At 41.1% G+C, this 27,567-nt stretch overlaps 4 protein-coding genes across 4 annotated transcripts; all 4 read left to right on the top strand.

The window, feature by feature from the left end:
- The first annotated feature begins 1,508 nt into the window (after positions 1 to 1,508).
- On the top strand, positions 1,509 to 2,108 carry LOC139446247 (neuronal acetylcholine receptor subunit alpha-6-like). The gene has a single exon (XM_071227598.1). It carries the CDS (start codon positions 1,509 to 1,511, stop codon positions 2,106 to 2,108), a length of 600 nt encoding a protein of 199 aa, XP_071083699.1.
- A 4,215-nt stretch (positions 2,109 to 6,323) lies between these two features.
- Positions 6,324 to 6,923, top strand: LOC139446248 (neuronal acetylcholine receptor subunit alpha-6-like). The gene has a single exon (XM_071227600.1). It carries the CDS (start codon positions 6,324 to 6,326, stop codon positions 6,921 to 6,923), a length of 600 nt encoding a protein of 199 aa, XP_071083701.1.
- A 5,460-nt stretch (positions 6,924 to 12,383) lies between these two features.
- On the top strand, positions 12,384 to 12,905 carry LOC139446249 (neuronal acetylcholine receptor subunit alpha-6-like). Its single transcript, XM_071227601.1, has one exon. The coding sequence runs from the start codon at positions 12,384 to 12,386 to the stop codon at positions 12,903 to 12,905; it is 522 nt and encodes a 173-aa protein (XP_071083702.1).
- Positions 12,906 to 18,941: 6,036 nt separating this feature from the next.
- On the top strand, positions 18,942 to 20,153 carry LOC139446250 (neuronal acetylcholine receptor subunit alpha-7-like). The gene has a single exon (XM_071227602.1). The coding sequence runs from the start codon at positions 18,942 to 18,944 to the stop codon at positions 20,151 to 20,153; it is 1,212 nt and encodes a 403-aa protein (XP_071083703.1).
- Positions 20,154 to 27,567: the final 7,414 nt, after the last annotated feature.

Genomic DNA, 27,567 nt, shown 5'->3' on the forward strand with positions numbered 1-27,567 from the left:
GTCTTCAGCAACCCATGCTTGCCGTAAAAGGCGACTAACGGGATCGGGTGGTCAGGCTCGCTGACTTGGTTGATGCATGTTATCGATCCCAATTGCGTGGATCGATGTTCATGATGTAAATCACTGGATTGTCTGGTCCAGACTCGATTATTTACAGATCGCCGTCATATAGCTGGAATATTGCTGAGTGCGGCGTAAAACAACAACCAAACCAAACCAAAACCCCATGGTCCTCAGAATGGTGGTCTACCTTCAGTTGCTGGCGATCTAGAGCCCGTTTTTATCTTGTATTGTAACGTATAGTGCCATCCTTTTTTTATGATTCCATACTAGTTTGATATCTTTTTCTGTGAGAAGTCTAGTTATTTTACTGTCATTTGTTGGCAGGTTTTTCAAATGTTCACTCACTCACTCCTAACATATACGATTAAACATGGTTATTAGAAGTAGTTTTGTAAAAGCTAAATTCATTATTGCTTTAGCAAATAACAATGATGGTTCAACATACACTCACATGAATATTCAAAGCGTTAACAAATGTGTTCCATGCAATAAGATGACATAATTATAACATAACGTGATTGTATTCATGTCTTACAATCGTACAAACCACTCTGCTTTAAGCACAGAAGTTTTGTTGCTTTTATTTACATATACAATGTCCGAACATCGATAGTGTAATGACATTCAAGTGTTATGTTGGGGCGCAGCATCATATTGACAAAGCTATTCAGATGGTGATTGTGAAATTCAGATAATGACTAAACGGTTTCTCTTGGATACGAACAATACCTTTGTAATACTATACATCATTTCTAATATTGAGTCTCAGCGTGTGGCCGTTTCCATTGCAGTTGTGCTGTTTCTTATTCGACGTTAACCACACTGACATAGTCTTGGAAATGTTTGACTTGCACAGATGTGTCCTTATCCTTCTTCTCTGTCACCTGACAATTGGCTCTGTTTCTTACAAAGAGAAAGATTTTCTGGACAATCTCACCTTGAACTATGACCCCAAGATCCGTCCCGTGTTAGATGGTTCCAATACGATGGTGGGTATCACAATGGGATTGTCCACAATTTTATCTCTGGATGAAAAACAGGAAGTGCTCAGCTTTAAAGCATGGGTTTTAATGACATGGAAGGACCAACTTTTGGTGTGGAACATGACAGATGGCATTCCCGATACAGTGGCTATACCCTTGGTTGATGTATGGTCACCAACCATTATGAATCTTAACTCTGTGACAAACTTGAGGTATTTGAAAGATAATACGGATACTGTGCTTGTCTTTCGGGATGGAACAGTTATGTATTCCTACACAGGTAGGTTTGACATTGGATGCAAGGTGAATATCCAACAGTTTCCTTTTGATCCTCAGTCATGTACTTTTCACTTGCAAACATTCTATGCCCCTGTAACTAAGGAATATCTTCAAGTACAAGACAGGCATTTAAATCTAGAAACATATAAGGAAAGCGGAGAATTTCACCTTCTCAGTGCATCAATGGCACTACGGGAATACAAGACTCTCGGTGTGAGCAGTGACTGGATTGAAGTGACCTTAGTCCTGCAGAGACGAACTATGTTCTACATCCTAAACAACATCCTGCCTGTTGTGTTCCTGTCTTTTCTCAACACCTTTGCCTTCCTGTTGCCCGAGGAGAGCGGAGAGAAGATATCCTTGTGTGTCTCCATCCTGTTGTCATATGCCATGTTCCTCACCCTCATCAACTCCTACCTACCAGCAAACTCCGACCACCTGTGTTTCTTTAGTGTCTATGTCACCCTGCTCGTGTTAATCAGTACGCTCACGTGCCTTGTCACAATCTTCATGTTCGTACTTAACACTCGTCTTCAAAGGGGCAAAGTTTGTCCAAGATGGCTGCCACTAGCTTGGGGATCAGACAGCAAAGTTGGGACCACTGAACCACGGGTTGAGATTGAAGGCGTGGCTCCAAACCAATCAGATGATAAGGAGAAAGCAAACAAGACGACAGACATGAAGGATTTGATAATGACCAGGTGTAACAAGGTAGCATTTGGGACTTTCTTCACACTCACAATTCTCATTAACCTGATATATTTCATCAGCGTATCTCTATGAAGAACATCATTCACTGATATGGCTTAATATGAACTGTGAGGGCTAAGAAAACTAACTTTTACTACTTTTACTTTTAGCTTGTAGGCTCCTGGAGACAACCGGGAAAAAGAATATATTCGATTGGTTGGTAGATGTATATTTTGACATATCTTGTGTGTGTTTTGGGGCATCAGTCACAATATAATAGGAGATGCCATATTGTGACCTTTTGGTGTGAACAATTGACTTGTGTTTGATATCTTTAGAATGGAAAGAGTTTTTGCCACGTTTATTTGCATTCGTTCATCCTAACTTCACAGTAGGGAAGGCTGGCATGATATTCGGGTGATGATTATTATAATCCTACATTCAGCCGGGGAATAACACACAGTATAACATACGAGGTAAGTATTACTGATCAGGTGGGGATAGAGACCAATGACGAACTTCCATTTGAACTGTATTCAGTCAGTTTATAAATTATACTCTCCAAAAAAAGAAACGCAAAATTGATAGTTTGGGTCATAAAAGCAAAATAAGCGGACCAAGAGGGGCAAAATGAAGATGTTTAATGTGTTTAGTGTCAGTGACAAATTTCCTAGATCAAAATGATCATAACAAGGACATGCAAACCATTAGTCGTGAAACACGTACGATTCGGAAAAACGCACCCAGTGCATTAATAAAAGGGCCATGGAGCTGCACGTCCTGCAAGTGCAGCAGCACTATTAAAATGCAGGATTATTTATTGCCTAGCATCTGCGTCAGTCGTACAGTGACACTTTTACAACATGCCAAGATTAACAGAAGTGCAAAGAAACAACGTCTTTGGTGCAGGCAGGGGAATCCAGATCAGTTGCAGCCAGGGTTTTCAATGAACAAGGCTATGAGATCGGTTTTAACAACATGGGTCAACACGTGATCGGCCAAGGTCGGGACGACCAAGAGTAACCACCCCCGCTCAAGATCGTTACATCTGACTGCGCTAAAGGACGACCACAGCGACCTCAACCGCATCCCAAATACCCGAACTGCGCAGAATCTCCGACCAGACCTTACGGTACCGTTTAAGAGCAGCAGGTCTACGAGCAAGACGTCCTGTTCGACGTGTCATATTCAGTCGACACCACTGTCAACAACGACTGCATTGGTGTCGTCAACACACGATATGGCCTCAACTGCAATGGAGAGATGTCTGGTTCAGTGACGAATCAAGATTTCTCCACCGTCGAGGGGATGGAAGAGCACGGGTCTATAGACGTCGGGGAGAACGTTACGCCGGAAGCTGCGTACAGGAAGTGGACAGGTTTGGTGGGGGTAGCGTCATAACGTGGGCGGCATTCTCTCATCATGGCAGGACAGGTTTGATCCATAGCCAGGGCTACACAACAACAACGTTTATGTTCTCCCCTGGCCCTCCTGATCCCTGGATTTGAACCCGATAGAGCACCTGTGGGATTAATTGGATAGACGGCTATGCCGACTTCAACAACAACCCTAGACGTTGCAGCAGTTAGCTTTAGCGTTGCAGGCCGAGTGGGCTACTATTCCCAAGGATGTGATTCGCATACTTGTCTCTTCCATGGGCAGATGCCAGGCCACTATAGATTCCAACGGGGGACATACACGTTATTGATGGTAGCTGACCTTCACCCTGGACATTTCCTGTACCGATAACTGAGATGACTACAATCACGAAGTGTTCTCGACCCGTGAAGATCCGGGCTAGAATAGGTCTTCAGCAACCCTTGCTTGACGTAAAAGGTGACTGTGCTTGACGTAAAAGGCGACTAACGGGATCGGGTTGCCAGGCTCGCTGACTTGGTCGATGCATGTCATCGATCCCAAATGCGTGGATGGATGCTTGTGATATTAATCACTGGATTGTCTGTTCCAGACTCGATTATTTACAGACCGCCGTCATATAGTTGGAATATTGCTGAGTGCGGCGTTAAACAACAAACCAACCAAACAAGTGTTCTCTCTACAACATTTTGGCTCAATACCAAAAATGTATTGATGCTACATCCGAGATCTTATGCAACAGAAATGGGACACCCAAGTAGGTATCAACAAATTACATGAAATTAAACCAAATATCGGTTACACCTACTTGGGTTGTCAGTCCAGACTTGAAGAGGTAATTTTACGACTATGTCGTATTGGCTATAGTAGATATACTCACGAATATTTATTGAAAGGTGCAGATCGTCCATTTTGTATCCCTTGTGATGAGAGAAAATCACGGTCAAGCATGTCCTGCTTGACTGTATTGATTTTGCCATCACAAGGGATAACTATTTCACATCATCATCTCTCAAAGATCTTTTTAATAATATTACTTCTCTTTTAATTATTGGGTTTTTAAAAGAAATAGAATTGTATAATAATTTTTGATAATGTCTTGTATAAAATAAATGATCTTTTAAAATTGGTAGAATGAATTTATATCTGAGTTTGTTACTGACTGTATCCTCAAAAGGGGGTTGACGTAGTGAAAAATAATTGTCCCCCTGAGAGGATATCGTAAGTCCATGTCATTCAAAGAATATTTCTGCTTATTACTCCTTTAAACGTAGAATATTTGTAATTTTATTTGTTGCTAACTTTGCGTACAATCGCCAGGTGCTGAACGAATGATGTAAATCCTGCTGGGTTCCATGCAGGTTGCAAAGGTACTGTAAGTCCCCATGGTCCCCCCGACCCGTGAAGATCCGGGGTAGAATAGGTCTTCAGCAACCCATGCTTGCCGTAAAAGGCGACTAACGGGATCGGGTGGTCAGGCTCGCTGACTTGGTTGATGCATGTTATCGATCCCAATTGCGTGGATCGATGTTCATGATGTAAATCACTGGATTGTCTGGTCCAGACTCGATTATTTACAGACCGCCGTCATATAGCTGGAATATTGCTGAGTGCGGCGTAAAACAACAAACAAACCAAACCAAAACCCCATGGTCCTCAGAATGGTGGTCTACCTTCAGTTGCTGGCGATCTAGAGCCCGTTTTTATCTTGTATTGTAACGTATAGTGCCATCCTTTTTTTATGATTCCATACTAGTTTGATATCTTTTTCTGTGAGAAGTCTAGTTATTTTACTGTCATTTGTTGGCAGGTTTTTCAAATGTTCACTCACTCACTCCTAACATATACGATTAAACATGGTTATTAGAAGTAGTTTTGTAAAAGCTAAATTCATTATTGCTTTAGCAAATAACAATGATGGTTCAACATACACTCACATGAATATTCAAAGCGTTAACAAATGTGTTCCATGCAATAAGATGACATAATTATAACATAACGTGATTGTATTCATGTCTTACAATCGTACAAACCACTCTGCTTTAAGCACAGAAGTTTTGTTGCTTTTATTTACATATACAATGTCCGAACATCGATAGTGTAATGACATTCAAGTGTTATGTTGGGGCGCAGCATCATATTGACAAAGCTATTCAGATGGTGATTGTGAAATTCAGATAATGACTAAACGGTTTCTCTTGGATACGAACAATACCTTTGTAATACTATACATCATTTCTAATATTGAGTCTCAGCGTGTGGCCGTTTCCATTGCAGTTGTGCTGTTTCTTATTCGACGTTAACCACACTGACATAGTCTTGGAAATGTTTGACTTGCACAGATGTGTCCTTATCCTTCTTCTCTGTCACCTGACAATTGGCTCTGTTTCTTACAAAGAGAAAGATTTTCTGGACAATCTCACCTTGAACTATGACCCCAAGATCCGTCCCGTGTTAGATGGTTCCAATACGACGGTGGGTATCACAATGGGATTGTCCACAATTTTATCTCTGGATGAAAAACAGGAAGTGCTCAGCTTTAAAGCATGGGTTTTAATGACATGGAAGGACCAACTTTTGGTGTGGAACATGACAGATGGCATTCCCGATACAGTGGCTATACCCTTGGTTGATGTATGGTCACCAACCATTATGAATCTTAACTCTGTGACAAACTTGAGGTATTTGAAAGATAATACGGATACTGTGCTTGTCTTTCGGGATGGAACAGTTATGTATTCCTACACAGGTAGGTTTGACATTGGATGCAAGGTGAATATCCAACAGTTTCCTTTTGATCGTCAGTCATGTACTTTTCACTTGCAAACATTCTATGCCCCTGTAACTAAGGAATATCTTCAAGTACAAGACAAGCATTTAAATCTAGAAACATATAAGGAAAGCGGAGAATTTCACCTTCTCAGTGCATCAATGGCACTACGGGAATACAAGACTCTCGGTGTGAGCAGTGACTGGATTGAAGTGACCTTAGTCCTGAAGAGACGAACTATGTTCTACATCCTCAACAACATCCTGCCTCTTGTGTTCCTTTCCTTTCTCAACACATTCGCCTCCCTGTTGCCCGAGGAGAGCGGAGAGAAGATATCCATGTGTGTCTCCATCCTGTTGTCATATGCCATGTTCCTCACCCTCATCAACTCCTACCTACCAGCGAACTCCGACCACCTGTGTTTCTTTAGTGTCTATGTCACCCTGCTCGTGTTAATCAGTACGCTCACGTGCCTTGTCACAATCTTCATGTTCGTACTTCACACTCGTCTTCAAAGGGGCAAAGTTTGTCCAAGATGGCTGCCACTAGCTTGGGGATCAGACAGCAAAGTTGGGACCACTGAACCACGGGTTGAGATTGAAGGCGTGGCTCCAAACCAATCAGATGTTAAGGAGAAAGCAAACAAGACGACAGACATGAAGGATTTGATAATGACCAGGTGTAACAAGGCAGCATTTGGGACGTTCTTCACACTCACAATTCTCATTAACCTGATATATTTCATCAGCGTATCTCTATGAAGAACATCATTCACTGATATGGCTTAATATGAACTGTGAGGGCTAAGAAAACTAACTTTTACTACTTTTACTTTTAGCTTGTAGGCTCCTAGAGACAACCGGGAAAACGAATATATTCGATTGGTTGATAGATGTATATTTTGACATATCTTGTGTGTGTTTTGAGGCATCAGTCACAAATATAATAGGAGATGCCATATCGTGACCTTTTGGTGTGAACAATTGACTTGCGTTTGATATCTTTAAAATGGAAAGAGTTTTTGCCACGTTTATTTGCATTCGTTCATCCTAACTTCACAGTAGGGAAGGCTGGCATGATATTCGGATGATGATTATTATAATCCTATAATTCAGCCGGGGAATAACACACAGTATAACATACGAGGTAAGTATTACTGATCAGGTGGGGATAGAGACCAATGACGAACTTCCATTTGAATTGTATTCAGTCAGTTTATAAATTATACTCTCCAAAAAAAGAAACGCAAAATTGATAGTTTGGGTCATAAAAGCAAAATTAGCGGACCAAGAGGGGCAAAATGAAGATGTTTAATGTGTTTAGTGTCAGTGACAAATTTCCTAGATCAAAATGATCATAACAAGGACATGCAAACCATTAGTCGTGAAACACGTACGATTCGGAAAAAACGCACCCAGTGCATTAATAAAAGGGCCATGGAGCTGCACGTCCTGCAAGTGCAGCAGCACTATTAAAATGCAGGATTTTTTATTGCCTAGCATCTGCGTCAGTCGTACAGTGACACTTTTACAACATGCCAAGATTAACAGAAGTGCAAAGAAACAACGTCTTTGGTGCAGGCAGGGGAATCCAGATCAGTTGCAGCCAGGGTTTTCAATGAACAAGGCTATGAGATCGGTTTTAACAGCATGGGTCAACACGTGATCGGCCAAGGTCGGGACGACCAAGAGTAACCACCCCCGCTCAAGATCGCTACATCTGACTGCGCCAAAGGACGACCACAGCGACCTCAACCGCATCCCAAATACCCGAACTGCGCAGAATCTCCGACCAGACCGTACGGTACCGTTTAAGAGCAGCAGGTCTACGAGGAAGACGTTCTGTTCTCCACCGTCGAGGGGATGGAAGAGCGTACAGGAAGTGGACAGGTTTGGTGGGGGTAGCGTCGTAATGTGGTCGGCATTCTCTCATCATGGCAGGACAGGTTTTGGTCCATAGCCAGGGCTACACAATATATACAGATGAACATTACTCGGCACCTATCATCTGTTAGTTTGAACGATTCATTCGGAACGTTACCGTCTGATTTAACGGGTTTTCACTTAATATCACAGGCGTATGTGTGATATCTTGCGGGAATATTTCTACTGGTAGCATTAATTATTCCTTGTTTTATTCCCTTAATGTAGAGCACAAGGCACAGTAACAACAAGTGCCATCTTTTAACGTCGTTTGGTATGACGTGGCCACTGGATTGAAACACCAAACTTCTGCTTCTCTGGTCAGAGGCTTTATCAACAAGGTCACGTTTTGTTTGTTTGTTTGTTGTTTAACGCCACACTCAGCAATATTCCAGCTAAATGACGGCGGTCTGTAAATAATCGAGTCTGGACCAGACAATCCAGTTTATTGACATCATGAGCATCGATCCACGCAATTAGGATACGATGGCATGCATCAAACAAGACAGTGAGCCTGACCACCCAATCCCGTTAGTCTCCTCTTACAGATGGTTTCAGAGTTGGGTCTATTATAAGCTCTATAGTTGGTAGTGAAATGAGGTAAGTGGGTGATAACTTATGTTCTCTTTCGGGGGCACGGGTGGCCCAGTCGTCTAAGGCGCCCCGATTCTCTGTGCAGAGTTGCGTCCCTTGGGCACGCCAGAAACCTATGATTGTGGGTTCGAATACCGGGTTTGTCAGCACCATACCCGTGGTCGTTGGTTTCACCGAAGTGGTAAACGTCTCCCACATTAAGCTGACACGCTGTGATATAACTGGAATAATGTTAAAAGCGGCGTTAAACCGAACTCACTCACTCAGTCACTATGTTCTCTTCATGTTCCAAATTTCTCTGCCATGAATATTTATGTTATTGCTGTTACCAAAATACCAATTTCTGTTTTCCATGCACCCAGTTTCTTTTCCGTTCTTGGTTTGCACACTTACCATTGTCAAATGCATGGTAATTTAACACATAATTGTATGACATTTAACAAAGGATACTTTACAACTGTGTATTGATACAGTACTTAAACGCGGAAAGTAACAAGTGAAGGCATATCGCTATTTTGTGTTAAAATGCCCACTGCAGAAAGGCTCAAATGGTAAGTGGTACAGTACAAGAGAAAGAAAAGAAATGTTGTCATCTACTCGACTTTTTCAAGAGGTATGTATTCCGCAACTCTGTATATTTACATGTTTGAAATCATTTTAAGTGTGGACCATTTAATTTCTACGGGGAGGGGGAGGACACATCCCATAATTTCGGGTAAATAAACAATTCAGCCTACATCTGCTTGATAACAAATCTCTTCCTTCATAAAAAGTCTCGGCCGCAATAAGGCCATCCTGAGTTTTCATGAGCGAAGCCACAATCGTAGACTGTATGCCCATAGCACTTATTTCTTGTTACTAAAAAATAGTATCAATGTTAAGCAAGATGACCCGGTATAGAATTGATCAAGTCGTTTTATGATGCTATATAGCCGTAATTGGAAGGTACTTTGCGTACCTTTTCCTGAACGACGGTATTACCCTCGTACTTCGGTCCTGATGACTTGGGATGAGCGAGAGGTACAATGGTACCCAAGGGACCTTGGATCTTAATTTACCGTAATTCCCTCAGCAATCACAAAGGATGTTCTTCGTTCAACAGCTTTTATTCACTTTGTGTTGCCGGTCAACCCACTATTTGTCACTCAATCAAGAGACTCCGGCCGCAAGGCTTCAGTCCCAGTCAAAATGCTGGTGGCTTAAGATTGTTTAGTGACTGTCAGCCAAGAGTGGGCGCACACCAGAACCCCGACCTGGGGCCTGACATTCCCCTAAAACCCGGTTCCTACATCACAAGAGTTCTCATTTTTTCGTTTATCATTGGTCTGCAACCAGAACCCCTTCAACAGACCATTCCAACCTACCCGTAGTTCCTTACCAGAATCCTTATTAGGTCTTTCGTTAGACGATTTCCAGGAATATGAACTCTCTTCCCTAATACCATATATGTTTTATCTGTTGGTTGGTCTCTTATTATTATTCCTCTATTTCTGGTATCTCGGATGTTATTTTTAACCTTATTACCTTGATACCTGATAGACCCCCCTGCTCTCGTGGCGTAGTGCTGCTCTCACCTCGAAGGGCTGTATATCTACTCAAGGATGGTACCTACTCAAGAATGTTGCCAATGCTTGTCATGATATCTGGTATACATTCCCACTTATTTCTATGACTTACTGATTTAACTTCCTCTTAATTATCCAAATACATATTACAATTCATGACTTAATGATTTAACTTCCCTTTAATTATCTAACTGCCTATTTTAATTTCAGGTTTATATTACTTGTCATATGAGGCGACTAACGGGATCGGATGGTCAGGCTCGCTGACATGGTTGATGCATGTCATCCTTTCCCCATTGAGTGGATTGATGCTCATGATGTCATTCACTGGATTGTCATGTCCAGACGCGATATTTTACAGACTGTCGTCAAATAGCTGGAATATTGCCGAGTGCGGTGTTAAACAACAAATAACCAACCAACCTTCATCGCCAATCAGAGTGAGCAGCGCTGTTTGCGGTCCATTGTCAGGTTGCCAGATCCTCTTGCTTGAATTTCTTCCATGCAATCATACCATCCACACTGAAATCCATCGCTTTCGGAGCCAGTATATTCTGTATTTTAATCATTTAGCAACCCTTTCACTTCTAACATCATGAATTATTTCGTGTGAATACTGACAAGTCAACTTGAGCCCTTTCATTTTATTCTACCGGAGGTTCATTACACTAGACTTGGAGTAAATGTTCTCTGCTATTTTATCGGTCATAAAAGGATGTTATTTTTTTTACTATGCAAACGTTACTGTGGCACTTGTGTTGTTCAGTAGTTGTAGCATCTAAATGGCATGTGAAAATGGAGTGCTCTTTTCGCTACTCGGGGTCTCCCTTTTTCAAAGGAAGTACCCTGCCATTGTGATAACCTGAAGAAAACACAAATGCAAGAAGTCAATTTCAGGTGTCCAATGTTGTGTCTTGGCTGGAATATGGCTAAAAACGGCGTAAATCCAATACCCTCAATTACACTGTATGATTCCTGTAATGAACGGGACAAACTGAAAACATTGGACATTCTCCATGTGTTATAACGTAATCAGTACATCTCAAAGATGTGATGCTGATGACGTTGTATCCTACAAATAACATTATGGTAAGCCATAATATTTCAGAACATTCTTTATATGAGTAGTTTTGAAAGATTTAACTTAATTACTGGATAACATCAAAATCAGACATTAATATGCTATAATACTATGTCAAAACATTGACTTGGTAATTACAATTACAGTAATGTGGGGACGCAACATAACATTGACAAAGCTATTTCAGTTGTGATGGAGAACACCAAGTCAGTTAATGACTAATTGATCCTCGCTTTGGCACGTTTCTCTTGGATACGAACAATACCTATATAACGCCATGAATCATTGCTAATCTTCAATATCTGCGTGTGGCCGTTTTCATTGCGGTTGTGCTGTTTCTTGCAAAACATTAACCACGGTGATATAGTTTACGAAATGTTTGATTTCTGCAGATGTTTCTTTATCCTTCTTCTCTGTCACCTGACAATTGGCTCTGTTTCTTACAAAGAGAAGGAATTCCTGGCCAATCTCACCTTGAACTATGACCCCAAGATCCGCCCCGTATTAGATGGTTCCAACACGATTGTGTATGTCAGTTTGGGATTGTCCACAATATTATCTCTGGATGAAAAACAGGAAGTGCTCAGTTTTAAAGCATGGGTTATAATGGTCTGGCAGGACCAACTTTTGGTGTGGAACATGACAGACGGCATTCCTGATACAGTGGCTATGCCCTTGGTGGATGTATGGTCACCTACCATAATGAATCTTGACTCTGTGACAGACCTGAGGTATCTTTATGATGAAACGGATTCTGTGCTTGTCAATAACGATGGTACAGTTATATATTCCTACACAGGTAGGTTTGACATAGGATGCAAGGTGAATATACAACAGTTTCCTTTCGATCGTCAGTCATGTACTTTTCACTTGCAAACATTCTATGCCCCTGTAACTAAGGAATATCTTCAGGTAGCAAACACGTATTTAAATCTGGAAAAATACAACCAAAACGGAGAATTTCACCTTCTCAGTTCATCAATAGCATTGCAGAAATTCAAGATTTACAATGCCAGTAATGAATGGATAGAAGTGACCTTAGTCCTGAAGAGACGAACTATGTTCTACATCCTCAACAACATCCTGCCCGTTGTGTTCCTGTCCTTTCTCAACACCTTCGTCTTCCTGTTGCCCGAGGAAAGTGGTGAGAAGATGTCCCTGTGTGTCTCCATTCTGTTGTCATATACCATGTTCCTCACCCTAATCAACTCCTACTTACCAGCGAACTCCGACCACCTGTGTTTCTTCAGTGTCTATGTCACACTGCTTGTGTTGATCAGCACGCTCACGTGCCTCGTAACAATCTTCATGTTCGTACTTCACACTCGTCTTCAAAGGGGCAAAGTTTGTCCAAGATGGCTGCCACGAGCTTGGGGATCAGACAGCAAAGTTTGGACAACTGAACCACGGGTTGAGATTGAAGGCGTGGCTCCAAACCAATCAGATGATAAGGAGAAAGCAAACAAGACGACAGACATGAAGGATTTGATAATGACCAGGTGTAACAAGGTAGCATTTGGGACTTTCTTCACACTCACAATTCTCATTAACCTGATATATTTCATCAGCGTATCTCTATGATGAACATCATTCACTGATATGGCTTAATATGAACTGTGAGGGCTAAGAAAACTAACTTTTACTACTTTTACTTTTAGCTTGTAGGCTCCTGGAGACAACCGGGAAAAAGAATATATTCGATTGGTTGGTAGATGTATATTTTGACGTATCTTGTGTGTGTTTTGAGGCATCAGTCACAATATAATAGGAGATGCCATATTGTGACCTTTTGGTGTGAACAATTGACTTGCGTTTGATATCTTTAGAATGGAAAGAGTTTTTGCCACGTTTATTTGCATTCGTTCATCCTAACTTCACAGTAGGGAAGGCTGGCATGATATTCGGATGATGATTATTATAATCCTACATTCAGCCGGGGAATAACACACAGTATAACATACGAGGTGAGTATTACTGATCAGGTGGGGATAGAGACCAATGACGAACTTCCATTTGAATTGTATTCAGTCAGTTTATAAATTATACTCTCCAAAAAAAGAAACGCAAAATTGATAGTTTGGTTCATAAAAGCAAAATAAGCGGACCAAGAGGGGCAAAATGAAGATGTTTAATGTGTTTAGTGTCAGTGACAAATTTCCTAGATCAAAATGATCATAACAAGGACATGCAAACCATTAGTCGTGAAACACGTACGATTCGGAAAAACGCACCCAGTGCATTAATAAAAGGGCCATGGAGCTGCACGTCCTGCAAGTGCAGCAGCACTATTAAAATGCAGGATTTTTTATTGCCTAGCATCTGCGTCAGTCGTACAGTGACACTTTTACAACATGCCAAGATTAACAGAAGTGCAAAGAAACAACGTCTTTGGTGCAGGCAGGGGAATCCAGATCAGTTGCAGCCAGGGTTTTCAATGAACAAGGCTATGAGATCGGTTTTAACAACATGGGTCAACACGTGATCGGCCAAGGTCGGGACGACCAAGAGTAACCACCTCCGCTCAAGATCGCTACATCTGACTGCGCCAAAGGACGACCACAGCGACCTCAACCGCATCCCAAATACCCGAACTGCGCAGAATCTCCGACCAGACCGTACGGTACCGTTTAAGAGCAGCAGGTCTACGAGCAAGACGTCCTGTTCGACGTGTCATATTCAGTCGACACCACTGTCATTGGTGTCGTCAACACACGATATGGCCTCAACTGCAATGAAGAGATGTCTGGTTCAGTGACGAATCAAGATTTCTCCACCGTCGAGGGGATGGAAGAGCACGGGTCTATAGACGTCGGGGAGAACGTTACGCCGGAAGCTGCGTACAGGAAGTGGACAGGTTTGGTGGGGGTAGCGTCATAACGTGGGCGGCATTCTCTCATCATGGCAGGACAGGTTTGATCCATAGCCAGGGCTACACAACAACAACGTTTATGTTCTCCCCTGGCCCTCCTGATCCCTGGATTTGAACCCGATAGAGCACCTGTGGGATTAATTGGATAGACGGCTATGCCGACTTCAACAACAACCCTAGACGTTGCAGCAGTTAGCTTTAGCGTTGCAGGCCGAGTGGGCTACCATTCCCCAGGATGTGATTCGCATACTCGTCTCTTCCAAGGGCAGATACCAGGCCACTATCGATTCCAACCGGGGACATACACGTTATTGATGGTAGTTGACCTTCACCCTGGACATTTCCTGTACTGATAACTGAGATGACTACAATCACGAAGTGTTCTCGACCCGTGAAGATCCGGGGTAGAATAGGTCTTCAGCAACCCATGCTTGACGTAAAAGGTGACTGTGCTTGTCGTAAAAGGTGACTAACGGGATCGGGTGGTCAGGCTCGATGACTCGGTTGATGCATGTCATCGATCCCAAAGGCGTGGATGGATGCTCGTGATATTAATCACTGGATTGTCTGTTCCAGACTCGATTATTTACAGACCGCCGTCATATAGTTGGAATATTGCTGAGTGCGGCGTTAAACAACAAACCAACCAACCAAGTGTATTCTCTACAATTTTGGCTCAATACCTTGTACAGTTCCTCGTATAAATGTATTTTCCCGACACACACAAATCTGGCTTTGCACTTGCATTTATCATTTTCAAGAGTATACTTCAATCGTTCAGTCACCTTATTACATTTTTTATTTGTGTCTTTGTTACCCAGTTCTAATGTAACTAATGTATTTAACCTTGTAAGTTACTCAGTGATGATGTTGTTATTCTGTTGTATTTTTTGACAGTTTATGATAGCTGATGGATAGTCAATTGACGATTGCTTCGATGGTGGAGTCATTTAGAGTATTTTACTTGTGTGTTTGTTACCCAATTTTAAATTTTACTGATTCACTTAATTTTTGTCAGTTACTCACTTAGTGATTAAGAATAAATATGCTTTTCATTATGTTCTTCTTCTTGTTATTCTATTGACAAATTGTGTTTGATAGTTTATGATAGCTGCTGAATCGGGAAACCCATATTACTGTCAGGAAAGTCCACATATATACAGATGAACATTACTCGGCACCTATCATCCGTTAGTTCGAACGATTCATTCGGAACGTTACCGTCTGATTTAACGGGTTTTCACTTAATATCACAGGCGTATGTGTGATATCTTGCGGGAATATTTCTACTGATAGCATTAATTATTCCTTGTTTTATTCCCTTAATGTAGAGCACAAGGCACAGTAACAACAAGTGCCATCTTTTAACGTCGTTTGGTATGACGTGGCCACTGGATTGAAACACCAAACTTCTGCTTCTCTGGTCAGACGCTTTATCAACAAGGTCACGTTTTTGGGGGTTTTTTTTGTTGTTTAACGCCGCACTCAGCAATATTCCAGCTACATGACGGCGGTCTGTAAATAATCGAGTCTGGACCAGACAAGCCAGTGATTGACATCATGAGCATCGATCCACGCAATTAGGATACGATGACATTCATCAAACAAGACAGTGAGCCTGACCATCCAATCCCGTTAGTCTCCTCTTACAGATGGTTTCAGAGTTGGGTCTATTATAAGCTCTATAGTTGGTAGTGAAATGAGGTAAGTGGGTGATAATTTATGTTCTGTTTCGGGGGCACGGGTGGCCCAGTCGTCTAAGGCGCCGCGATTCTCTGTGCAGAGTTGCGTCCCTTGGGCACGCCAGAAACCTATGATTGTGGGTTCGAATACCGGGTTTGTCAGCACCATACATTTCCCACATTAAGCTGACACACTGCGATATAACTGGAATAATGTTAAAAGCGGCGTTAAACCCAACTCACTCACTCACTTTGCTCTCTTCATGTTCCAAATATCTCTGCAATGTTTATTTATGTTATTGCTGTTACCAAAATACCAATTTCTGTTTTTCATGCACCCAGTTTCTTTTCTTTTTTTGGTTTGCACACTTACCATTGTCAAATATATGGTAATCCTACACATAATTGTATGACATTTAAATAAGGATACTTTACAACTGTGTATTGATACAGTACTTAAACGCGGAAAGTAACAAGTGAAGGCACATCGCTATTTGGTGTTAAAATGCCCACTGAAGAAAGGCTCAAACGGTAAGTGGCACATTAACAAGAGAAAGCAAAGAAATGTCGTCATCTCGACTTTTTCCAAGAGGTATGTCGTCCGCAACCCTGTACATTTACATGTTTGAAATCGTTTTAGGGGTGGACCATTTGATTTCTAGGGGGAGGGGGGAAACGCAGTCCATAATTGTGGATAAATAAACAACTCAGCCTTCATCTGCTTGAGAAACAAATCTCATCCTTAATAAAAAAGACCGCATTAAGGCCATCCTCATCTATACAGAGTTTTCATGAGCGAAGCCACAATCGTAGACTGTATGCCCGTAGCGCTTATTTCTTCTTACTAAGAAATAGCATCAATGTTAAGCAAGATGACCCGGTATAGAAGTGATCAAGTCGTTTTAAGATGTTATATAGTAGTAATTGGATGGTAATTTGCGTAACTTTGCCTGAAATTCGGTATTACCCTCATACTTCGGTTCTGATGACTTGGGATGAGCGAGAGGTACGATGTCAGTAACCGTGGGACCTTGGATCTTAATTTACCGTAGTTCCTTCAGCAATCACAAGGGATGTTCTTCGTTTAACAGCTTTTATTCTCTTTGTGTTGCTGGTCAACCCACTCTATTTGTCTCTCAATTAAGGCTTCAGTCCCGGTCAAAATGCTGGTGTCTTAAGATTGTTTCCGAATACTAGTAACTGTCAGACAAGAGTAGGCGCACACAAGATGCCTGACTTGGGGCATGACTTTCCCCTAAAACACGGTTCCTACGTCACAGCAGTTCTCATTTTTTCGTTTATCATTGGTCGGCAACCTTTCCCCATTCAACAGACCATTCGAACCTACCCGTAGTTCCTTACCAGAATCCTTATTAGGTCTTTGGTTAGACGATTTCCAGGAATCTGAACTCTCTTCCCTAATACCATATATGTTTTATCTGTTGGTTGGTCTCTTATTATTCTTCTTCTATTTCTGGTATCTCGGATGTTATTTTTAACCTTATTACCTTGATACCTGATAGACCCCCTTGCTCTCGTGGCGTAGTGCTGCTCTCACCTCGAAGGGCTGTATATCTATCTACTCAAGGATGGTACCTACTCAAGAATGTTGCCAATTCTTGTCATGATATCTGGTATACATTCCCTCTTATTTCTATGACTTACTGATTTAACTTCCTCTTAATTATGCAAATACATATTACAATTCATGACTTAATGATTTAACTTCCCTTTAATTATCTAACTGCCTATTTTAATTTCAGGTTTATATTACTTGTCATATGAGGCGACTAACTGGATCGGGTGGTCAGGCTCGCTGACATGGTTGATGCATGTCATCCTTTCCCCATTGAGTGGATTGATGCTCATGATGTCAATCACTGGATTGTCTGGTCCAGACGCGATATTTTACAAACTGTCGTCAAATAGCTGGAATATTGCCGAGTGCGGTGTTAAACAACAAATAACCAACCAACCTTCATCGCCAATCAGAGTTAGCAGCGCTGTTTGCGGTCCATTGTCAGGTTGCCAGATGCTCTTGCTTGAATTTCTTCCATGCAATCATACCATCCACACTGAAATCCATCGCTTTCGGAGCCAGTATATTCTGTATTTTAATCATTTAGCAACCCTTTCACTTCTAACATCATGAATTATTTCGTGTGAATACTGACAAGTCAACTTGAGCCCTTTCATTTTATTCTACCGGAGGTTCATTACACTAGACTTGGAGTAAATGTTCTCTGCTATTTTATCGGTCATAAATGGATGTTATTTTTTTGACTATGCAAACGTTACTGTGGCACTTGTGTTGTTCAGTAGTTGTAGCATCTAAATGGCATGTGAAAATGGAGTGCTCTTTTCGCTACTCGGGGTCTCCCTTTTTCAAAGGAAGTACCCTGCCATTGTGATAACCTGAAGAAAACACAAACGCAAGAAGTCAATTTCAGGTGTGTCTTGGCTGGTATATGGCTAAAAACGGCGTAAATCCAATACCCTCAATTACACTGTACGATTCCTGTAATGAACGGGACAAACTGAAAACATTGGACATTCTCCATGTGTTATAACGTAATCAGTACATCTCAATGATGTGATGCTGATGACGTTGTATCCTACAAATAACATTATGGTAAGCCATAATATTTCAGAACATTCTTTATATGAGTAGTTTTGAAAGATTTAACTTTATTACTGGATAACATCAAAATCAGACGTTAGTATGCTTGTACGTCATACACTCAAGGACAACATTCAATGCTCTACTGAATGTGCGTCATTTAATGTTATGGTTATAATACTATGTCAAAACATTGACTTGGTAATTACAATTACAGTAATGTGGGGACGCAACATAACATTGACAAAGCTATTTCAGTTGTGATGGAGAACACCAAGTCAGTTAATGACTAATTGATCCTCGCTTTGGCACGTTTCTCCTGGAAACGAACAATACCTATATAACGTCATGAATCAATGCTAATCTTCAGTATCTGCGTGTGGCCGTTTTCATTGCGGTTGTGCTGTTTCTTGCAAAACATTAACCACGGTGATATAGTTTACGAAATGTTTGATTTCTACAGATGTTTCTTTATCCTTCTTCTCTGTCACCTGACAATTGGCTCTGTTTCATACAAAGAGAAGGAATTCCTGGCCAATCTCACCTTGAACTATGACCCCAAGATCCGCCCCGTATTAGATGGTTCCAACACGATTGTGTATGTCAGTTTGGGATTGTCCACAATATTATCTCTGGATGAAAAACAGGAAGTGCTCAGTTTTAAAGCATGGGTTATAATGGTCTGGCAGGACCAGCTTTTGGTGTGGAACATGACAGACGGCATTCCCGATACAGTGGCTATGCCCTTGGTGGATGTATGGTCACCTACCATAATGAATCTTGACTCTGTGACAGACCTGAGGTATCTTTATGATGAAACGGATTCTGTGCTTGTCAATAAGGATGGTACAGTTATATATTCCTACACAGGTAGGTTTGACATAGGATGCAAGGTGAATATACAACAGTTTCCTTTTGATCGTCAGTCATGTACTTTTCACTTGCAAACATTCTATGCGCCTGTAACTAAGGAATATCTTCAGGTAGCAAACACGTATTTAAATCTGGAAAAATACAACCAAAACGGAGAATTTCACCTTCTCAGTGCTTCAATAGCATTGCAGAAATTCAAGATTTTCAATGCCAGTAATGAATGGATAGAAGTGACTCTGGTCCTACAAAGACGAACTATGTTCTACATCCTCAACAATATCCTGCCCGTTGTGTTCCTGTCCTTTTTCAACACCTTTGCCTTCCTGCTGCCCGAGGAAAGTGGTGAGAAGATGTCCCTGTGTGTCTCCATTCTGTTGTCATATGCCATGTTCCTCACACTCATCAACTCCTACTTACCAGCGAACTCCGACCACCTGTGTTTCTTCAGTGTCTATGTAACACTGCTTGTCTTGATCAGCGCGCTCACGTGCCTTGTCACAATCTTCATGCTGATACTACACACTCATCTACAAAGGGGCATGGCTAGTCCAAGATGGCTGCCAATTGCTTGGGGATCAGACAGCAAAGTTGGGACAACTGAACCACGGGTTAAGAATGACGATGTAGCTCCATACCAATCAGATGTGAAAGACAAAGACAAAGCAAACAAGAAGTTAGACATGAAGGATGCGATAATCACCAAATGTAACAGGGTGGCATTTGGGACGTTCTTCACACTTACAATTCTTGCTAATCTGATATTTTTCATCTGCGTGTCTCTGTGATGGACACCATCACTGATATGGCAGAATATAAACTGTTTGACTACCAAACAAGGGAATCATTGCTGTCATTGCTTCTGCAGTTCGTAAGAAAACGCAGTGTTAGACAGTAATAGTCAGACCAGAAGGATGAGACGTATTTTATGTGTGTATCTTCATCTGAAGGTTACTGATAAAACATTTCTATGTGCAATGTGGTGATAAGACGTTTAGGCAAGAGGTAAGCATCCCTTTAGGCACCAATTGTGCTCCCCTTCTTGATTATCTGTTTCTTTGTTCATATTAATCTTAATTTCTGCTCGGATTGGCAAAATCAACTCAAGGGAATGTGGCCAAGAAGTTTACCGTAAACGTTTGATACATCGAATTTTGTGTGTTTCAATAATTGTCAAATAGCGAATTTACTGAGATAAATCTACTCGCCTGAATTAGAAATAGATGAGACCAGTGAAACAGCGTTACCTTAAGAAGAGGGATGACTTCAACTTCCCATTAGTCAACATTCTCTTCATTATAAGCAATATACCAGCAGTTCCACACTTTGGGGTCTACCATTCACAACGTTTGAGGTACAATCAAGCATGCTATTTCTACGAAGATTCCTGACACATCTGAAACAAGAATGACAAAACATTATGCCTGATGCAATTCCCTTTTTTGATTTATACCCTATCTTCCCGTGTATTTTTCAGGTGAACAGTTCACTTGCGTTTGCATAGAGATTTGTTAAGATTATTCAAAAGTTTTACTCGCTTTCATTTACGCTAGAAACGATGAAACAGTACTGAATATTGAATTTCCCTGTTTTGTATATTTTGGGATACTTTAGATTAGGGAGCAGGATGTCCCAGTGGTCCAGTGCCGCATTTCGATATGCAATGTTCCGTCCCCAGTACATTCAAGGATCAACTTAGTGATCTTTGATTGCCAGATTTGCCCTGATTATGATCATTAGTTTGTCAACACCATACAAATGCTCGTTGATTCCTCCAAATTGGCACATGTGTTGTTTTTAGTGACACTTCGTTTATGTATGCTAGTAGATAAAACACAATCATCTTGACAGATGAGATGAGATGAGATTAACCTGTCGATAAATCTCAGGCTAGGTTCAAGAGTTAACATTATCGTGCGCAGCATTGTCCTGTTTTCGTTCATCGTTTATCTTCAGTAATAAGTTCATTTGTGTATAACATTTGTGTTTACGTCAGTAATAACATAACAGATGTAGAAACTATGTTTAGTTTGCCGTAAATTACCTTCAGTTTGTATTCCGATAACTGACTGCACAGAGCGACATGCCAGGTTACTAGGCCGCGCCATTTTGAATCATGATATCATCGATATTTGTGTTCCCTCGGTTACATTACAATTATTGCAAAAAGTGATGTATTTTAAGTTCCTTAACTTCTGTCAGTTTGTTAAGTTGTTATATTAGTCGTGTGCTTTGTGGTATAAAATGATAACACAGTACATATTCGTTCGATGACCAGCTGTGACGTCACAGTTTGTTTACTGTTAGAGACGATCAGCTGGTTGTGGCGTTGTGGTTGTTTTTTACGTTTAAGATCCCGTTAGATTGAGATCAGCTGTGAATGAATGTAGTCGCTTGATATTGTGAGTATGCCAGTACCTTACAAAGCTGCCACACGCTTATCTTTGGCGCTGTTTTAGCTCCTATATTGTATATTTATTGAATAATTTAAGATATATATATCCGTACTAATAGATATATTTGCTAATTTGAGTTGTTGATTCGTGTAAATAAATTGATAGTGTTATTGTTGACAATGATATCCTGTTCTGTGTTTATTTGAACATGCAAACTGTGATACCATGTCCAGTTAATTGAAACCCCAAGATCCATCACAGTTTTTGGTGTCAGAAGTGGGATATCTTTGGAATGTTTTATGATAATTGTGTAAAAAAAGAAAATAATTTATTTTTTGTTGTTGTTGAAATGTTGCCTTTTTAAATCTTATCATATTTAATAGCTAATCATCACCAAGAATGTCCACCTTACTATCTCAGGTCACATGCACCCATTGCACCCGCCGTGGAGAATGTGAGACCTATAAAGAGTAGTAATGAAATGATGGATAGTGTTGGCCACCAAGGGAATCCTATACAATCGTTCAGCGAAGGACGTGTGGGTGATCCTAATAGGCAGCCAAGTACACTTACTGCACCTCAGCTTCGCTGGTCTAACCATCACGTACCCAATGACAACTCTCCTGATCCATCTACAAAGAGGAGTGAAATATATTGGCATATGATAAACATGGGCACAAATCTCTTGCTAAACCTGAACAAATATTGTCTTCAGCAACCCATACTTGCTGTAAAAGGCGACTATGCTTGTCGTAAAAGGCGACTGACGGGATCGGGTAGTCAGGCTCGATGACTTGGTTGATACATGTCATCGATCCCAATTGCGTGGATCGATGCTCATGATACTAATCACTGAATTATCTGGTCCAGACTCGATTATTTACAGACCGCCGTCATATAGCTGCAATATTGCTGACCAAACCAACCAACCAACCAAGCATGATGAAAATCCTTTTGACATGGTTTGAATTCCGAAAAATAAAATAACATTATTTGTCAAACAGTGACAAGACTGGCACGCTTATTTACTATTTCATTACCATCCGTGTCGGCTGGGATACATACAAAATCACATGATATACTAGTATATTTAGAATTGAGATAATTGCCTATACTCTAGATGTCATGCAAACTTTCACTTTTCGATCCAGTTGCCCCAAACTCAATTTTGCCGCTGCCATCGAGTCAGTAAAAAGGATCGATCAAGACGAGGCCTATTTGTGCATAGAGCATTCTTCTGATCACAATTCCAATTTTCACCTTTGATCCAAATTTGTTTGATATCATATGCTGGCTACATAGGCGCTAAAACACTTATACAGGGACGAGGGTTGGGCTTATTGGAAGTTCTGGCAAATTTCAATTCCTTCAAACACTGCTTTGATTATCGGCCTCAAAGTTTTCTTTTGTAGTCTAGCAGCCCCACTTTAACACAGACAATTTCTTTTGTTTCATTCATGCCACTAATTACAAAGGCTGAAGCTTGACTGATATGGGTTCTAGGCCATAGATCGCAGTCTCCCTTTAAAATTGATAAGGTTTCGGAGGGTCAACTTGAAAAAAAGGTTTCCAAGGGAATTTTGGGGATAATATCTACTCACACGCAAAAGAAACGGAAGTCAAGTATGCAGTATACATGTTATTTATTTTCAACAGTAAAGACAAGAAATACTAATAGGGCAAGATTGACAAAAATTTGACTGAAGACAGTTTAATGGATTAAAAGACAGATGACATAATTGGGTTTTTTCAAATGTTAAGGGCTTACACAGTTTCGGGTCAATACCCAAAACGTCAGTCAATACCTGGTGTCACCACCATTGGCATTGATCACTGCCACACTTGGGCGGCATTCTCTCATCATGGCAGGACAGGTTTGATCCATAGCCAGGGCTACACAACAACAACGTTTATGTTCTCCCCTGGCCCTCCTGATCCCCGGATTTGAACCCGATAGAGCACCTGTGGGATGAATTGGATAGACGGCTATGCCGACTTCAACAACAACCCTAGACGTTGCAGCAGTTAGCTTTAGCGTTGCAGGCCGAGTTGGCTACCATTCCCCAGGATGTGATTCGCATACTCGTCTCTTCCATGGGCAGGAGATGTCAGGCCGCTATCGATTCCAACCGGGGACATACACGTTATTGATGGTAGTTGACCTTCACCCTGGACATTTCCTGTACTGATAACTGAGATGACTACAATCACGAAGTGTTCTCGACCCGTGAAGATCCGGGCTAGAATAGGTCTTCAGCAACCCATGCTTGACGTAAAAGGTGACTGTGCTTGTCGTAAAAGGTGACTAACGGGATCGGGTGGTCAGGCTCGATGACTCGGTTGATGCATGTCATCGATCCCAAAGGCGTGGATGGATGCTCGTGATATTAATCACTGGATTGTCTGTTCCAGACTCGATTATTTACAGACCGCCGTCATATAGTTGGAATATTGCTGAGTGCGGCGTTAAACAACAAACCAACCAACCAAGTGTTCTCTCTACAATTTTGGCTCAATACCTTGTACAGTTCCTCGTATAAATGTATTTTCCCGACACACACAAATATGGCTTTGCATTTATCATTTTCAAGAGTATACTTCAATCGTTCAGTCACCTTATTACATTTTTTATTTGTGTCTTTGTTACCCAGTTCAAATGTAACTAATGTATTTAACCTTGTAAGTTACTCAGTGATGATGCTGTTATTCTGTTGTGTTTTTTGACAGTTTATGATAGCTGATGGATAGTCAATTGACGATTGCTTCGATGGTGGAGTCATTTAGAGTATTTTACTTGTGTGTTTGTTACCCAATTTTAAATTTTACTGATTCACTTAATTTTTGTCAGTTACTCACTTAGTGATTAAGAATAAATATGCTTTTCATTATGTTCTTCTTCTTGTTATTCTATTGACAAATTGTGTTTGATAGTTTATGATAGCTGCTGAATCGGGAAACCCATATTACTGTCAGGAAAGTCCACATATATACAGATGAACATTACTCGGTACCTATCATCTGTTAGTTCGAACGCTTCATTCGGAACGTTACCGTCTGATTTAACGGGTTTTCACTTGATATCACAGGCGTATGTGTGATATCCTGCGGGAATATTTCTACTGGTAGCATTAATTATTCCTTGTTTTATTCCCTCAATGTAGAGCACTAGCACAGTAACAACAAGGGCCATCTTTTAATGTCGTTTGGTATGACGTGGCCAATGGATTGAAACACCAACCTTCTGCTTCTCTGGTCAGACGCTTTATCAACAAGGTCACGTTTTTGTTTGTTTGTTTGTTTGTTTGTTGTTTAACGCCGCACTCAGCACTCGAGTCTGGACCAGACAATCCAGTGATTGACATCATGTGCATCGATCCACGCAATTTGGATACGATGACATGCATCAAACAAGACAGTGAGCCTGACCACCCAATCCCGTTAGTCTCCTCTTACAGATGGTTTCAGAGTTGGGTCTATTATAAGCTCTATAGTTGGTAGTGAAATGATGTAAGTGGGTGATAATTTATGTTCTCTTTCGGGGGCACGGGTGGCCCAGTCGTCTAAGGCGCCGCGATTCTCTGTGCAGAGTTGCGTCCCTTGGGCACGCCAGAAACCTATGATTGTGGGTTCGAATACCGGGTTTGTCAGCACCATACCCGTGCTCGTGGGTTTCAACGAAATGGTAAACGTCTCCCACATTAAGCTGACACACTGCGATATAACTGGAATAATGTTAAAAGCGGCGTTAAACCCAACTCACTCACTCACTTTGTTCTCTTCATGTTCATTTACATGTTTGAAATCTTCTTAGGGGTGGACCATTTGATTTCTAGGGACAGAGGGGAAAAGCACAGCCTATAATTTTGGGTAAATAAACAACTCAGCCTTCATCTGCTTGAGAAACAAATCTCATCCTTCATAAAAAGTCTCAACCGCATTAAGGCCATCCTCATCTATACAGAGTTTTCATGAGCGAAGCCACAATCGTAGACTGTATGCCCGTAGCTCTTATTTCTTCTAACTAAAAATAGTATCAATGTTAAGCATGATACTTTTGTCGTCGATCTGTGAAGACCCGGTATAGAATTGATCAAGTTGTTTTAAGATGTTATATAGTAGTAATTGGATGGTAATTTGCGTAACTTTGCCTGAACTTCGGTATTACCCTCATACTTCGGTCCTGATGACTTTGGATGAGCGAGAGGTGCATTGTCAGTACCCGAGGGACCTTGGATCTTAATTTACCGTAGTTCCTTCAGCAATCACAAAGGATGTTCTTCGTTTAACAGCTCTTATTCTCTTTGTGTTGCCGGTCAACCCACTCTATTTGTCACTCAATCAAGAGACTCCGGCCGCAAGGCTTCAGTACAAGTCAGAAATGCTGGTGGCTTAAGATTGTTTCCGAGTACGACTTTAGTGACTGTCAGACAAGAGTGGGCGCACACCAGAACCCCGACTTGGGGCCTGACATTCCCCTAAAACCCGGTTCCTACATCACAAGAGTTCTCATTGGTCTGCAACCAGAACCCCTTCAACAGACCATTCCAACCTACCCGCAGTTCTTTACCAGAATCCTTATTAGGTCTTTCGTAAGACGAACACCGATTTCCAGGAATCTGAACTCTCTTCCCTAATACCATATATTTTTTATCTGTTGGTTGGTCTCTTATTATTATTCCTCTATTTCTGGTAGCGCGGATGTTATTTCTAACCTTATTACCTTGCCATGATACCTGATAGAACCCCTTGCTCTCGTGGCGTAGTGCTGCTCTCACCTTGAAGGGCTGTATATCTACTCAAGGATGGTACCTACTCAAGAATGTTGCCAATGCTTGTCATGATATCTTGTATACATTCCCTCTTATTTCTATGACATACTGATTTAACTTCCTCTTAATTATCCAAATACATATTACAATTCATGACTTAATGATTTAACTTCCCTTTAATTATCTAACTGCCTATTTTAATTTCAGGTCTATATTACTTGTCATATGAGGCGACTAACGGGATCGGGGGGTCAGGCTCGCTGACATGGTTGATGCATGTCATCCTTTCCCCATTGAGTGGATTGATGCTCATGATGTCAATCACTGGATTGTCTGGTCCAGACGCGATGTTTTACAAACTGTCGTCAAATAGCTGGAATATTGCCGAGTGCGGTGTTAAACAACAAATAACCAACCAACCTTCATCGCCAATCAGAGTTAGCAGCGCTATTTGCGGTCCATTGTCAGGTTGCCAGATGCTCTTGCTTGAATTTCTTCCATGCAATCATACCATCCACACTGAAATCCATCGCTTTTAATCATTTAGCAACCCTTTCACTTCTAACATCATGAATTATTTCGTGTGAATACTGACAAGTCAACTTGAACCATAATATTTCAGAACATTCTTTATATGAGTAGTTTTGAAAGATTTAACTTTATTACTGGATAACATCAAAATCAGACGTTAGTATGCTTGTACGTCATACACTCAAGGACAACATTCAATGCTCTACTGAATGTGCGTCATTTAATGTTATGGTTATAATACTATGTCAAAACATTGACTTGGTAATTACAATTACAGTAATGTGGGGACGCAACATAACATTGACAAAGCTATTTCAGTTGTGATGGAGAACACCAAGTCAGTTAATGACTAATTGATCCTCGCTTTGGCACGTTTCTCCTGGATACGAACAATACCTATATAACGTCATGAATCAATGCTAATCTTCAGTATCTGCGTGTGGCCGTTTTCATTGCGGTTGTGCTGTTTCTTGCAAAACATTAACCACGGTGATATAGTTTACGAA

Source organism: Haliotis cracherodii, unplaced genomic scaffold, assembly GCF_022045235.1.
Source record: "Haliotis cracherodii isolate W230 unplaced genomic scaffold, xgHalCrac1.p SCAF_6, whole genome shotgun sequence".
Classification (NCBI taxonomy): domain Eukaryota; kingdom Metazoa; phylum Mollusca; class Gastropoda; order Lepetellida; family Haliotidae; genus Haliotis; species Haliotis cracherodii.

Excerpts from the sequence above, each read along its gene's own strand:
- LOC139446247 (XM_071227598.1), top strand. The coding sequence starts at position 1,509 with ATGGCACTACGGGAATACAAGACTCTCGGTGTGAGCAGTGACTGGATT.
- LOC139446248 (XM_071227600.1), top strand. The coding sequence starts at position 6,324 with ATGGCACTACGGGAATACAAGACTCTCGGTGTGAGCAGTGACTGGATT.
- LOC139446249 (XM_071227601.1), top strand. The coding sequence starts at position 12,384 with ATGTTCTACATCCTCAACAACATCCTGCCCGTTGTGTTCCTGTCCTTT.
- LOC139446250 (XM_071227602.1), top strand. The coding sequence starts at position 18,942 with ATGTTTGATTTCTACAGATGTTTCTTTATCCTTCTTCTCTGTCACCTG.